We start from the raw sequence: 14,959 nt of genomic DNA, 5'->3' as shown, positions 1-14,959 counted from the left end.
TGTCGTTCATGCTCTCTGTTTCGCTTGACTAAACTGTGCAGAGTCAATGATAGGAGACTTGCCAACTCTTAACTGTTCTCCCTTAAATTTCATCTCTTCCTCTGCCTGGCTAGCTTCAACTGCATGTTGCCCTGGGTATGAACTGAGACTTTCAATGCGTTTGACATACATCGTCATGATCTCATGAGCCTTTGGGAGTGTGGTCTTCCTGTTTTGAAGAAACTCTGACAAGTTCTTCAGTTCAGTCAGGACATCTGCCATCAGTGCAAGACTTTTCAGGAAGTTTACAGAGCACAGCTTTGACAGCAGACCTCTGAATTTAGCCCTCTCTCTGCTGTGCCTTGTCTCATCCTCTGATGCCTCACGGAAATGTTGTGCCAGTGCTGGATAAGAGTGCCAAACTGCAGTGACTGCCCTGTATGAAGAAGCAACCCAGCGAACACTGAACACTCTTCCAATTCTTCTGAGTTGGATGTGTAAATTGTGAGCACATTCACTTAGCTCTCGCATGTTTTTTGGTGACTGGCTATACAATGAATATAGGCTGTCAAGGAAGGCCTGGAAGTCTTTTGTTCCCCCTGTTGCCTCCAGTGCCTGGTCCACAGCCAGCTCCAGTCTGTGATTAAGGCAGTGCCACAGTACAATGCCTGGAAAGTCATCCTGGAGCAGCTTCCCAACACCTGACTTCACTCCCAGCATCACATTGGCCCCATCACTGCAAAATCCTATGAAAACTTCCTGCAGCAATTCAGTGGTGAAGCCACTCTTGAACAAGCAGTTCATAAGCTGTTCTTTGATGTGAGCAGCAGACAGGCTATCAAGCTCAATAAGGTCCAATGGAAAAGCAATGGGCTCCATCTCTCCATCAACACTGGCTTTCAAAAACACAATTAGTGTTGACTTGTGCCCCACACTGGTTGACTCATCAGCTAGTACTGTGATTTTACACCTATTTTCTATTATCTTCCTCAGGAGTTCCTTCTTCATCTGTGATGACACATGATCAATTATGTCAACACAGACAGTTTTGCTGTGCAAAACATGACCTAAATCAGCAGAATTACCTTGCTGCAGTTCAATCAGACTCTCAAAGTCAGTGAATGGCTTTTTGTTTTTGGCCACATAATATGCTGTCCTGAATACTCTGGCAGTGGACTCAAATGCAGACTCCTGACTGGTGGCGTTCATGTTCAGAAGAATGTCTTTCTTTGCAGTCTGAAGAATCTTAATTGCTTCATTGTGTACTCATGAGCCTTTGGGAGTGTGGTCTTCCTGTTTTGAAGAAACTCTGACAAGTTCTTCAGTTCAGTCAGGACATCGGGAGTTTCGGTGCTCATGAATTTTTTTGCGCAGTGATAAAAGCTGGACATCTCTTGAATTACCGAATGGGGTTATCTTTCCCTCAGCCCACTGGCTGGCAATATTGACACCACGGGATGCCATGAGACCGAGATGCTTAACCTCGTGGCATGGAGTGCATCCCAGTTTCCCATGTTGGGTATACAACCATTCATTTTTACTTTTAAACTGTTCATATTGACCCTTTGTCCAAATGGAAGGATAAGCAGGAGGCGTAGTAGCATCATCATCACCTGTGCTTTTTTCTGGGGGCCCTGCAGCTGCTTACAGATAACTGACAGATATTTAAATCATGTTGAAAGTGTTTCAGCCAAGCACAAGAATTTGTGGAATTTCGTTGGTTTAATTTATTGTTCGTCCTGTCCTGGCGCAAGCGGCGTTTCTTGACGTCTGTGGACCAGTTGTGGAAAACGTCCCAGTGCATTAAATCAAACACACCGATGCCCATAGCAACCGCTGTGTTTCGGAAGTACGCGCATGCGCACTCACGTACTGCTGAGTGAACTCTCCGGTCGTTATCTCATAAGCAGTTTATTTTCCGAGCTGTTCTGTATCGTTAAAATTAAACAAAATAACATGAAACATGAAATAACAACTGCACTGCTTACTCTCCTACTGATTTTAACTGTGACATTTTGCAACGAACATAAAGACATTAAACGTGCGGTACACGTTTCAAAGGCTGGGCGCAGAGGAGACCACCGGGCTCTCTCCGAGGGAAGGGGGAGAGAGGGAGCTGCCCGGCCAAGGCTCCGTCCAGCATGGATTAAAACACAGCACGGACACTTCAGAAACTATTCAGAATGAGTTAAAAGGAATTTTTAAACAGACAAAGTAGTTTTTAAGACTGCATATTGCTAGTGCATCTATTTTGTGACCCAGAGTGCGGCCGTGACTGTTCATATAGCAGACAGCCGCTCTCCCATCTTCCTGGTACTGCGTACCGCCACTGAATCTTTTAGTGGTACGCAGTACCGGACCGTACCGGCTTACTTTCACCCCTGAGTATTACAGTAAATTCATGTATAAATATTCAACCTGAAGTCAAACCTGGACAGGTGATCAGCTTGAAGTCTGAATTCTTAAACTTCTCCAGGTTCCAGAGATGAGTGAGCAGCAAGGACGTTGTGTCTCTGTGGCAACAGGATGATTAACTAGAAAATTTCCCCTGGGGAAATTTTGAAAGGGCCACGGGGGCTACTGCCGGTGTGTGTACACTATGATGAGATTCTTCAGAGATTTAAAACTATGCCCTTTAACCTCAAAGTGTGTGTGTGTGTGTTTGTTTGTTTTTACTCTTCCTGTAAGTCGCTTTGGATAAAAGCGTCTGCTAAGTGTGTGTGTGTGTGTGTGTGTGTGTGTGTGTGTGAGAGAGGAGTGTGTGTGCGCGCGCGTTTGAAGCGTGTGTGCTTACGCGTGTGTGTGTGTATCTGTAACTGTAATCACATCAAGATCAAGATCAAAGGCAATCGGATCAAAGCAATCAACAGAATTAACTGGCACCTGTTCCAGCATAGTGACAGCAGAGGTGTACAGACTGAAATTTCTGGTCTCGAACAGAAAGCATTTTTGGCAAAACCATAATACCTATCATTGATCCGACTTCACTTTGAGCGTCCTGTTTCTTCCTGAACGTCTACATATGGTTTTTTTTTAAAGAAAAATGAAAAAATAGCTTTGTTAGAGCGATCTAAAAAAACTGTTTTTTTTCCCTTTTTCCGAAATCTTCCTGCTTTTTTAATATGGGAGCCAATGAGGCTGTTGGTGCGTGTTGGTGGATCATCTCTGCGTCTTACGCCCAAACTATAACTCTGACAGCTTTACCAGAGGATTGTGAGTGAGAAGACAAATTTTCCTACGTTTCTATGTATAAATTATTTCTGTAGAATGGAATTTGCGGCATGGAGCGCAGTTTTAAAATTTATTTTTTGACAGTTTTACCTCTCCCTCTATATCTAGCGATGACACCACACACTCTGACACGAACATTCCGTGCAATACACACCCATTATAATCTCAGAATTTCTCCAAAAAATGATCATGGTCATTGAACAGGGATTGATAAAAAACTATATGACCTATACATACACCGATACACAAGACTTGTGTCTACTGTTTAAAGTTTAAATGGAGTCTCTAGGTGAAATTATGCCAGAGAAGTAGACGTTTAAAAATCTCCAATTATTGTTCTTTTTCACTCATTTTTTGTCGGCCGTCCCATTCATTTCAATGCAAAATTTTGGGCAGTAGAGCATTAAGTAAGTAAGTATTCTGTAGAGAAAAGTAATAGCACACCGATCCCGATCAAACCGCACGTTTTGATATATAATTTGTCCTGCAACTCTTCAAGTTGTAGGACTAGTAGCGGGACAAAATTGCGTCCGGAAGAGGAAGAAGAAGAAATCCACAGTATAACAGTAGTTACAGCTATTGCTGTATGGGACCAGTGCTCGGTGCGATTGCCCCGAGGCCCTAATTATGAAATGATAAAAATCATGATTTATTTTTATCAGCTGCAGGAAATGAAACGACTCGGAGAGAAAAAAAAAGTTATTTATGAACAATTCAAAGACACAAATAAAACATCATCATGTGGTGTTTTTACTTTTATCTGAAGATTCATAACGACACACATTTATTGATCATAAATCCAAAGAAACAGTCCTCACTGCAGATTTATGTTGTTATTGATCGTCAGCTCATAAAATCTCATCATCAATAAATAAACTGTTTTTAAATGTTTGTCCAGGAGCTGAACAAGTGCACTTAGTTAATGTCAGAACCACAACGGACAGACAACTCTGTGTGTGTGTGTGTGTGTGTGTGTGTGTGTGTGTGTGTGTGTGTGTGAACATTTAATCTCCCTGTGGCTGATTTACATACCACTGTTTCCCAGAATGCTTTGCTTCAGTCTCATGACATTCATCTTGTTCACATCCATCAATAAATCAACACATTGATTCATCATCCATCAATAAATCAATAAATTAATACACTGATTCATCATCCATCAATAAATCAATAAATTAATACACTGATTCATCATCAATCAATAAATCAATACACTGCATTCATCAGACCATTTCTCTCTGCAGACGGTTCTTCATCCACTGCCCACTGAGTTAAACTGGAGTTAAACTGGAGTTGAACTGGAGTTAAACTGGAGTTAAAACTGGAGTTAAAACTGGAGTTAGAACTGGAGTCTAACTGGAGTCAAACTGTAGTTAAAACTGTAGTTAAACTGGAATTAAACTGAAGTTAAAACTGGAGTTAAAACTGGAGTTGAACTAGAGTTGAACAGGAGTTAAACTGGAGTTGAACTGGAGTTAAAACTGGAGTTAAACTGGAGTTAAAACTGGAGTTGAACAGGAGTTAAACTGGAGTTGAACAGGAGTTAAACTGGAGTTGAATTGGAGTTGAACTGGAGTTAAACTGAAGTTAAAACTGGATTTAAACTGGAGTTAAAACTGGAGTTGAACTAGAGTTGAACAGGAGTTAAACTGGACTTAAACTGGTGTCAAACTGGACTTAAAACTAGAGTTAAAACTGGAGTTAAAACTGGAGTTAAAACTAGAGTTAAAACTGGAGTGAAACTGGAAATAAACTAGAGTAAAACTAGTTGAATTTATTTCCTCAAATAGTAGCTGGGGGTTGTATTAATAAAAAATCAGTTTGGGACCCGGCTAATAATAGGGGCAAGCTATTATTTGAAGGAGGCTTTTATTAAAAAAAGAAAATCATCGCAGCTCTGACCGGCACTCTTTAGAGTGTTATACACAGCGCATTGTAGCCAGTTACCCGGATGTCAGCCATATTGGAAGTACTCGGATGTAAACAAACAATGAACAGCACACTGAATATTCATTTTAAGCAGGATTTTAAATGTCTAAACTACTAAAAAGCCCAGAAGAACGTGCGTAAATGGCTCGACTTTACAGAGAATGACTAGGACAGCGGGAAAAACAACGATATTTACCTACAGTACTAACTCGTGTGGCGAAACTTCAAAATACAGGTGTCTGTTACCCCGTCAAATTATGTTTCCTGAATGGTGTTTTCGGTAGCATCACTTCCGCGGTTGGAGTTAGGATTTAAGTTTAAGGTGAGGCCTTGTAGAGATAACTGTTTGGGGTTAAGGTAAACTTGGGGTCATGTTAAGCAACTTAAAGGACGACTGGTTGGGGTCAGGGATAAGGTTGCGTGCAGGTTAAGGTAAGAGGTACACATATCGACGGGGGAACAGACTTAGACATAACACCGGTAAGACACCCGGCTTATAAAAGAGGCCAGCCTTTGAACTTGAGTAAAACTAGTTGAAGTGGAGTTGAACTTGAGTAAAACTAGTTAAACTGGAGTTACACTGGCGTTTAACTGGAGTTTAACTGTGGATGACAGTGGATGAGACCAAACCAACAACTTCAAAATATTTTTAAAATATTGTCTTCTGTCATTAGAATAAAGGTTTTGAATATAAAACATCACTGAATGTTTCTTCCACACAGACAACACAGATTATTTTAATATAAAAACATGTTTGATTGACAGATTCTGGTTGTTTTTTCACAAGGAGAACAGCTTATAAATTATTTTCTGCTACACGACTTTAAAAAACATCTGAATCCTTTCAGATAGAAAAATAACGACACAAAGCTCTGCTACACCTGTATGGCCACGCCTCCCTGCTCTCTGATTGGACGGTAGGACAGCACCTGCACCAGTGTGTGTGTGTGTGTGTGTGTGTGTGTGCATGTCTGTGTAAGTGTGTGTGAATGTGTGTGTGTTTGTGTGTGTACTTGAGGTCACTTCCTGTGTCAGTGTGATGTTTATAAAATCGAAATAAATAATACAAATTAAATTTGTTTTCTGAATCACTGAATGTTAAATATTTGCATTCATCATTTATTCAACAGACGATCAATAATAATATGAAATTTATTTCTCTGCTTCTTTTTTATGTGAATTCTGTTGGTTTTATTTTGAAGGGTCAGTGTTTTCATTAATAATCAAAGTTATAAATTAAAGTCATTTTCACAGTGATTAATGTAATGACTTGATTTAATTCTTTCTTGAGGTGTTAAATAAATAAATAAATAAATAACACTAATATGCTAATATTAAATGTGAAAAAGAAAAGAAAAATGATCCTTGTAGAGTAAAAGCTAAATAAAATAAAATATAGATTATATTTATTTATGTATGAAAATGTATTTGTTTTTGTTTTCCCGTTATTTATTCCTGCAAACTTAATATTTCAAAATGTTTTTTTTCATTATGCGAATGAGGGGGCGGGGTCAACAGCTGTCAATCAAACGGTGAGAGGGCCGTGGTGGGCGTGGCTCCAGGTGATGGTGTCAGATGGCGGTGTCCCAGAAGACGGTGGCGGTCTGTCCGGTAGGAGGGGCCGAGTACGGCGGCGGCAGCTTCCTCCTCCAGCTGGGCAGGATGGGCATGCTGTCCTGCTTACACAGGCTCCGCTCCGCTCGCTGCCGGGACTTGATCTCACGACACAGAACCCGCTTCCGCTCGATCATCTCCATCATGGTGGCGTCGCCGCAGAGCCACGGCATCTGAAACACACCGCACTGCACTTATTGATCCCAGATTAATAACCCTCATCAATCACTGGTCACCTTTATCAATAACCTTTATCAATCACTGATCACCTTATTCAATAAACTTTATCAATCACTGATCCCCTTAATCAATAACCTTTATCAATCACTGATCATTATCAATCACTGATGACCTCAATCAATAACCTTCATCAATCACTGATCACCTTTATCAATCACTGATCACCTTAATCGATAACCTTTATCAATAACTGATCACCTTTATCAATCACTGATCACATTTATCAACCACTGATCACCTTTATGAATAACCTTTATCAATCACTGATCACATTTATCAATCACTGATCACCTTCATCAATAACCTTTATCAATCACTGATCATCTTCATCAAAAACCTTTATCAATCACTGATCACATATATCAATTACTGATCACCTTAATCAATAACCTTTATCAATCACTGATCACCTTCATCAATAACCTTTATCAATCACTGATCACATTTATCAATTACTGATCACCTTAATCAATAACCTTTATCAATCACTGATCACCTTCATCAATAACCTTTATGAATCACTGATCACATGTATCAATCACTGATCACCTTTATCAATAACCTTTATCAATCACTGATCACCTTCATCAATAACCTTTATCAATCACTGATCACATTTATCAATTACTGATCACCTTAGTCAATAACCTTTATCAATCACTGATCACCTTCATCAATAACCTTTATCAATCACTGATCACATGTATCAATCACTGATCACCTTAATCAATAACCTTTATCAATCACTGATCACCTTCATCAATCACTGTCTCCACTGCTGTCACAGACAGACAGGCAGACAGACAGACAGAAAGAGAAAGAGAGACAGACAGACAGACAGACAGACAGACAGACAGACAGACAGACAGACAGACAGAAAGAGACAGACAGACAGACAGACAGACAGACAGACAGACAGACAGACAGACAGACAGCAGACAGACAGACAGACAGACAGACAGTCTCAAGTTTATTTTCCAGGTTTTCAGTTTAATTTGTGTTTCAATGATTTTATGATTTATTTTAATATTTAATATTTTAACAGCTGAAAGATGAAAACACAGTTACAGGTTTGATCGTTGTGAGTCGGTGAGTTTTATTAGTTTAATTATAATAAAAAGTGCTTCAGTGTTAGTTTAATGTTAATGAAACTTTGTTAGTATTAATTATTAATTTGGTTTAATTATATACAGATTCATTTTAATGTTTACAATTCATGTTGAAACATGATTTAAAAAATACATCAAATATTTTACATAAAACTGAGATGAACAAAGGAAGCACTTTCTTTACTTGTTTACATGTTTACAGCTCAGACGGGTCAGCTGATGATCGAAACTTCTGATTTATGTTCTGTTGTTCTGTTGAATCCTGTGAAATATAAAATCAATCAAACAAAACTGCTGTTTGTTATTGAAGCCTGAACCTGGCAAAATAAATACATACAGTAAATAAATTAATACACCATTTAATGAATAAAATGAAAAAATTATTTGCAATAATCAATGAAAACTAGATAAACAGATTTTTTTAATTGAATGATAACTTTGATTGATTTTGGCAGTTTCAATCCTCATAGATTATAATCTGATTTACAAAATGAACAGACAGACAGACAGACAGACAGACAGACAGAGACATTTTACAGGTGTTCACCTGGCTGAGAACAGGGTGATGCTGCTCATGCAGGTGACGTTGTGGCGTTCCACCTGGTGAAGGAACTCCTGATGTCGAGGCTGAACGGCCGAGTTTACACACCGACTTTGATTCTGCAGCAGAGTCAACACAAACACACATGACACGTCATCTCTTTACTGACGTGCCAACTTAATGTTGATAACCCACGAGTCTCCTCTTTATTGACATGCCCACTTTATGTTGATAACCCACGAGTCTCCTCTTTACTGACATGCCCACTTTATGTTGATAACCCACGAGTCTCCTCTTTACTGACATGCCCACTTTATGCTAATAAAAAGTCAGTGTTTCTCCTGCAGTAAATGTGTTATTGAGTCCTCTTTTGTGTGAACCTTTTTGTATCCTGGTGTCCCTAAACATTCTGTGAGCTGCATGAATCGGGTCTGACTGGAATGCTGAGACTCTTGTGGATTCAATGAGCCCAATGTTCTTCATGTGTGATGATGTTAGTGAGTGAAACTTGAGCTAAGTGTATAAAATGAGCTGCTGTGACCTCTAGGATAATCACAACCTCATGAAACGTTACAACCACAAACTAGAGACCATAGAGCATTCAGAGGATGATCACAGCATCATTTGATCATTTGTCATTCATTTTTGAGTAATTTTTTAAAAATTCAGCACCAAATTTGTGCAACAAATGGTATCAACACAAACACTGCTGCAACAACTTCTGAGACATAACTGAACATATCTTCATATCATAATGTTCATAACCATTATACACTTTAATCATTTTATTTATTTGAACAAATTAAATTTAAACCTGACATCCCCTATACATCCCTGTAGTGATGGCAGACCTACCTCCTCCTCCTCCTCCTCCTCCTCCAGACAGCATCATGGTTGGGCTGACTGATGACCTCCCCATCCTGCTGGACACTGGACTGGACTGTCCGTCTCTGTCTTTACTGTGATGTCTGGGCAGAGACCTGGAGTCTCCTACAACGACAGACAGGATGAGACAATAAAACCTTCTACTTTATTGCTCCAAGATGACACAGAAACCAACATGTAAGGCAAAGAACCTCGAACAGAGACAGAGAACCAGAAGAACCTAAAGATCATAAACACAAGATATAACCTATTTAAACTAATAAAGAACACATTATCACATATATTTAATCAGTGCTGCAGTTGGGCAGTTTGATCTGAGTGTCCTGAGTCGTCCTCTCAGAACGTCTGATAGGAGACAAACTCATGCCAGAGCAAATAAAACACTAGTGGACGGATCACACTCGATTCATATTACTACATTATTTACTTATATGGTAGTTAACGAGTAGTTATACTGTAGTACTGATATTGACAGAGCTGTGTACTGATGCAGTACTGATGTAGTACTGATGAAGTACTGATGTATTACTGATGAAGTACTGATGTACCGATGAAGTACTGATGTATTACTGATGAAGTACTGATGTACCGATGAAGTACTGATGTATTACTAATGTAGTACTGATGTAGTACTGATGTAGTAGTGATGAAGTACTGATGTAGTACTGATGTATTACTGATGTAGTACTGTTGTATTACTGATGTAGTACTGATGAAGTATTGATGAAGAACTGATGAAGTACTGATATAGTACTGATGAAGTACTGATGTAGTACCGATGAAGTACTGATGTAGTACTGATGAAGTACTGCTGTATTACTGATGAAGTACTGATGTAGCACTGATGTAGTACTGATGTACTGTAAGTACCTTCACTCCCTCGGCTCTTCCGGCCTCCTTTCTTGGTCACCTGTCTGCCGGAGCCGAACAGGTTGTTGAGTTCGTCCAATGGGCTGGTGGGAGTCTGTGACCTCAGCGACACGTTCTGCATGGAGCCGTGGGTGGAGGAGGAGTTACTGAGCTTAGACCCACCCTCCACCGCTCGGTGCGAGGATGAGGAGGAGGAAGAAGAAGATCGCGGCATACTTCCTCCTGCCATCAGAGCATCGTACGGTGGCGGTCTCTTCAGGCTCAGAGGAGTCAGAGCACGCCCCATGCTGACCGGAGACGGACATGCTGATTGGCTGCGCGGGTAACCATGACCGCTGTGGGCAGAGCCAGAGGACTTGTATAGGTTGGAGGGAAGAGGTGGAGCTGAAGAGCGTCCGGAGGATGTGATGGTGTGGGTGGAGGGCAGATCCTGGTCCCGGTCTCTGTCTCTGTCCCGGTCTCTGTCCCGGTCTCTGTCCCGGTCTCTGTCTCGGTCACGGTCTCTCTCCCGGTCCCGGTCCCGGTTCCGATCTCTGTCCCGGTCTCGTTCCTTGCGGTGGTGGGTGGAGCTCTGTGGATGTTCGCCACCACCAGACTTGTAGGAGACGTTGTCCATGACGGGCAGCCTGGTGACGTCTAGAGGCGTGAGCGGGGACTCGTCGGAGTTGGGGGAGCACTGAGCGGGGGCGGGGGGGAAGACGAGCAGCGGTGGACGGTGCGTCAGGAGGTTTGGGAAAGGTGGAGGGATATCACAGAGAGGGCCGCGGGATGCCCAGGCCTCAGGGTCCATGATGGCGGCCTGAGCATCCTGCAGGAAGTCCTCTAGCAGCGGGTACTTCATCTCCTCGTACACTGCCTCGCTCTGCTCGTCCTCTGCCGCCTCCTCACCTCGCAGCTCCCGCAGGACGTTTCCCACCATCTCGATGTAGACCGGTTCTTCGTCGTCTGTGTCTCTCGATGCCGGACTCTGACTCCGGGTTGAAGACTTTTCCCATCGCAAGGAAGACTTCTTGCTGCCATGGTTTCGGATGTAAGACTCATCAAAAGAGGTGCTGAGCTGCGTGTTCGGGTTCCTCTTGGGCTTCGGTGGAGGCATCTTCTTATAGTCGTCACTGTAGAGAAGACATCGAGCTGCAGAGAGACAGAGTTGTTAAAATCAGCAGATTCTAAAACACCAGACCATCCCTTTAATCCAACAGGCATGAAGAGCTTCATGTACTACAAAGGGTTATGGAGGTAAATTCACCACCATGATAACCCACGAGTCTCCTCTTTACTGACATGCCCACTTGATGTTGATATACCACAAGTCTTCTCTTTACTGACATGTCCACTTTATGTTGATAACTCATGAGTCTCCTCTTTACTGACATGCCCCCTTTATGTTGATAACCCACGAGTCTCCTCTTTACAGACATGCCCACTTTATGCTGATAACCCACGAGTCTCCTCTTTACAGACATGCCCACTTTATGCTGATAACCCACGAGTCTCCTCTTTACAGACATGCCCACTTTATGCTGATAACCCATGAGTCTCCTCTTTACAGACATGTCCACTTTATGCTGATAACCCACAAGTCTTTACTTACATGCCCACTTTATGTTGAAAACCCAAAAGTCTTTACTGACATGTCCACTTTTTGCTGATAACCCACAAGTCTCCTCTTTACTGACATGCCCACTTTATGTTGATAACATGGAGTGTTTCTGCAGTAAAATGTTATTTTGTTATTTTGTCCTATTATGTGTGAATATTTGTGCATCGTCCGGTCCGTTAACAGTCTGTGAGTTGCATAAATCGGGAACGACTGGGAAGCTGAGACTTTGGATTCAATTAACAGATGTTAGGTTCTCACCTTCAGCCTGCTCCGATGTCTCTTTGGTCTCCTGATTGTCTCTTTTGCTCCCTGCGGAGCCTCCGTTGACCGTCTCCGAGCTGCTGCTGAGTTTGGTGTTGGGGTCTCTTTTGGGTTTGGGTGGCGGTTGTTTTCGATTTGGGTTTGAGTCGTCGTCTCCTCCGCCCACCGAGTGGAGGGACTGGGATCGGACAGTAAAGCCCTGACTGGGGGGGGGCAGACGGTCCTGTGGTGCTGGCATAGTCATGAAACCCATCCTGAAATGTTTTCCAGAGTACCCCCCGTCTGTTGCCATGGCAACATCTTCACCAATCCTGGATGGACCAAAGGAAAGACAACGTAGTAAACAACCAATAGGAAAAAGCTAATCTGATTAACAACACTGTGCTGGCTCTAACCCTACAGAAAACTGGACTACAGACAGCTGGGCTACAGAGGGCTGGACTACAGACAGCTGGACTACAGACAGTTAGACTACAGACAACTGGACTAAAGACAGTTGGACTACACACGGTAAGACTACACACAGTAAGACTACAGACAGTAAGACTACACACGGTAAGACTACACACAGTAAGACTACAGACAGCTGGACTACAGACAGTTGGACTACAGACAGTAAGACTACAGACAGCTGGGCTACAGACAGCTGGACTACAGACAACTGGACTACAGACAGTTAGACTATAGACAGCATGACTACAGACAGTTGGACTACAGACAGAAAGTGCAGTATATTTTATGTTACAAGTGGTATATTTTATTGTTACATATAATGTAAGTCTTCTGCTTTAGTTAAAGGTCACATCCTGCCCTCCCGATTGTGTAACAGCCGGTTTAAACCAGAAATAACTTGCTATAAGAGTTCTGGGATCTGTCAGATATTAGAGGCTTTTGGGAGAATAATATAAACAGTATGAGTTGTACCCTTTTCAGGTTAAGAGTAGACCTAGCAGCGTGTGCATGCACAGAAAATGTGCAACATACATCGAGCTGTGGGCAGTCATAATTCTGGTTTACAGAATGTTTAAATACGCTCTGACACAGAAAGAAAAACGGAGAGAACTCAGGGCTTTATTGGAGACGGGACACCTCATTTTTCAGCAGCCCTTAAATATTGACAAAGTGTTCTCCCCGATGTACCTAGGCAGCGTCATTTGATGTCTGATAATAAAGAAAACGAAAAGGAACATCAACGTGCTCTTTGATTCATTTTTTCACTCAACAGAGGTAGTAATTCCACTACATAAGACTACAGAGAGCTTGACAACAGAGAGCTGGGCTACAGACAGTTGGACTACAGACAGTAAGACTACAGAAAGCTGGACTACAGACAGCTGGACCGCAGACAGTAAGACTACAGAAAGCTGGACTACAGACAGCTGGACTACAGACAACTCGGCAACATACAACTGGACTACAGAGAACTGGACTACAGACAGTTGGACTACAGACAGCTGGACTACAGACAACTGGACTACAGACAGTTGGACGACAGACAGCTGGACTACAGACAACTGGACTACAGACAGCTGAAGTACAGGCAGATAGACTACAGAAAACTGGACAACAGATAGCTGGACTACGGACAGCTTGACTACAGACAGCTGGACTACAGACAACTGGACAATAGACAACTGGACTATGGAAAGTTGGACTACAAACAACTAGACTACAGACAGTTGGACTACAGAAAACTGGACTACAGACAGTTGGACTACAGACAGCTGGACTACAGACAGATGGACTACAGAGAGCTGGATTACAGACAGCTGGACTACAGACAGCTGAACTACAGGCAGCTAGACTACAGACAACTGGACAACAGATAGCTGGACTACAGACAGCTGGACTACAGACAACTGGACTACAGACAACTGGACAACAGACAACTGGACTATGGAAAGTTGGACTACAAACAACTAGACTACAGACTGTTGGACTACTGAGAGCTGGACTACAAACAACTGTACTACAGACAGCTGGATTACAGAAAACTGGACTATAGAGAGTTGGACTACAGACAACTGTACTACAGACAGCTGGACTATAGACAACTGGATTACAGACAACTAGACTACAGACAGTTGAACTACAGACAACTGGAATACAGACAGTTGGACTAGACAGTTGGACTACAGAAAACTGGACTACAGAGAGTTGGACTACAGACAGCTGGACTACAGACAGTTAGACTTCAGAGAACTTGACTACAGACAGCTGGACTACAGACAGCTGGACTATAGACAACTAAACTACAGGCAGCTGGACTACAGGCAGTTGGACTACAGAAAACTGGACTACAGAGAGTTGGACTACAGACAGCTGGACTACAGACAGATGGACTACAGAGAGTTGGACTACAGACAGCTGGACTACAGACAGATGGACTACAGAGAGCTGGACTACAGACAGATGGACTACAGAGAGCTGGACTACAGACAGCTGGACTACAGACAGTTAGACTACAGACAACTAGACTACAGACAGCTGGACTATAGACAACTAAACTACAGGCAGCTGGACTACAGACAACTTGACTACAGACAGCTGGGCTACAGATAACTGGACTACAGACAGACTACAGACAACTGGAGTACAGACAGTTAGACTATAGAGAGCTGGACTACAGACAGTTAGACTACAGACAACTGGACAACAGACAGTTAGACTATAGACAACTAGACTGCAGACAACTTAACT

General features: G+C 42.2%; 1 protein-coding gene across 4 annotated transcripts in view; it reads right to left on the bottom strand.

Moving 5' to 3' along the window:
* Positions 1-3,899: 3,899 nt before the first annotated feature.
* The window catches only part of nyap2a (neuronal tyrosine-phosphorylated phosphoinositide-3-kinase adaptor 2a), a 15,085-nt gene continuing 4,025 nt past the window's right edge, over positions 3,900-14,959 (bottom strand). For 3 of the 4 annotated variants that reach the window (XM_059331597.1, XM_059331599.1, XM_059331596.1), the window contains 5 exons: positions 12,257-12,570; positions 10,399-11,529; positions 9,499-9,633; positions 8,650-8,762; positions 3,900-6,926 (listed from right to left, as the gene is read on the bottom strand). In XM_059331597.1, coding sequence (XP_059187580.1) covers positions 6,711-6,926; positions 8,650-8,762; positions 9,499-9,633; positions 10,399-11,529; positions 12,257-12,570 — 1,909 coding nt within the window. In that variant the 3' untranslated portion in view covers positions 3,900-6,710. Of the gene's footprint in view, positions 6,927-7,962; positions 8,365-8,649; positions 8,763-9,498; positions 9,634-10,398; positions 11,530-12,256; positions 12,571-14,959 lie in introns of those variants that run through there. The other variant, XM_059331600.1, reaches the window with a different exon arrangement.

This window comes from Centropristis striata, chromosome 4 (genome assembly GCF_030273125.1).
Source record: "Centropristis striata isolate RG_2023a ecotype Rhode Island chromosome 4, C.striata_1.0, whole genome shotgun sequence".
In the NCBI taxonomy this organism is placed as follows: Eukaryota; Metazoa; Chordata; class Actinopteri; order Perciformes; family Serranidae; genus Centropristis; species Centropristis striata.
This window is presented reverse-complemented; position numbering and strand designations above follow the sequence as displayed.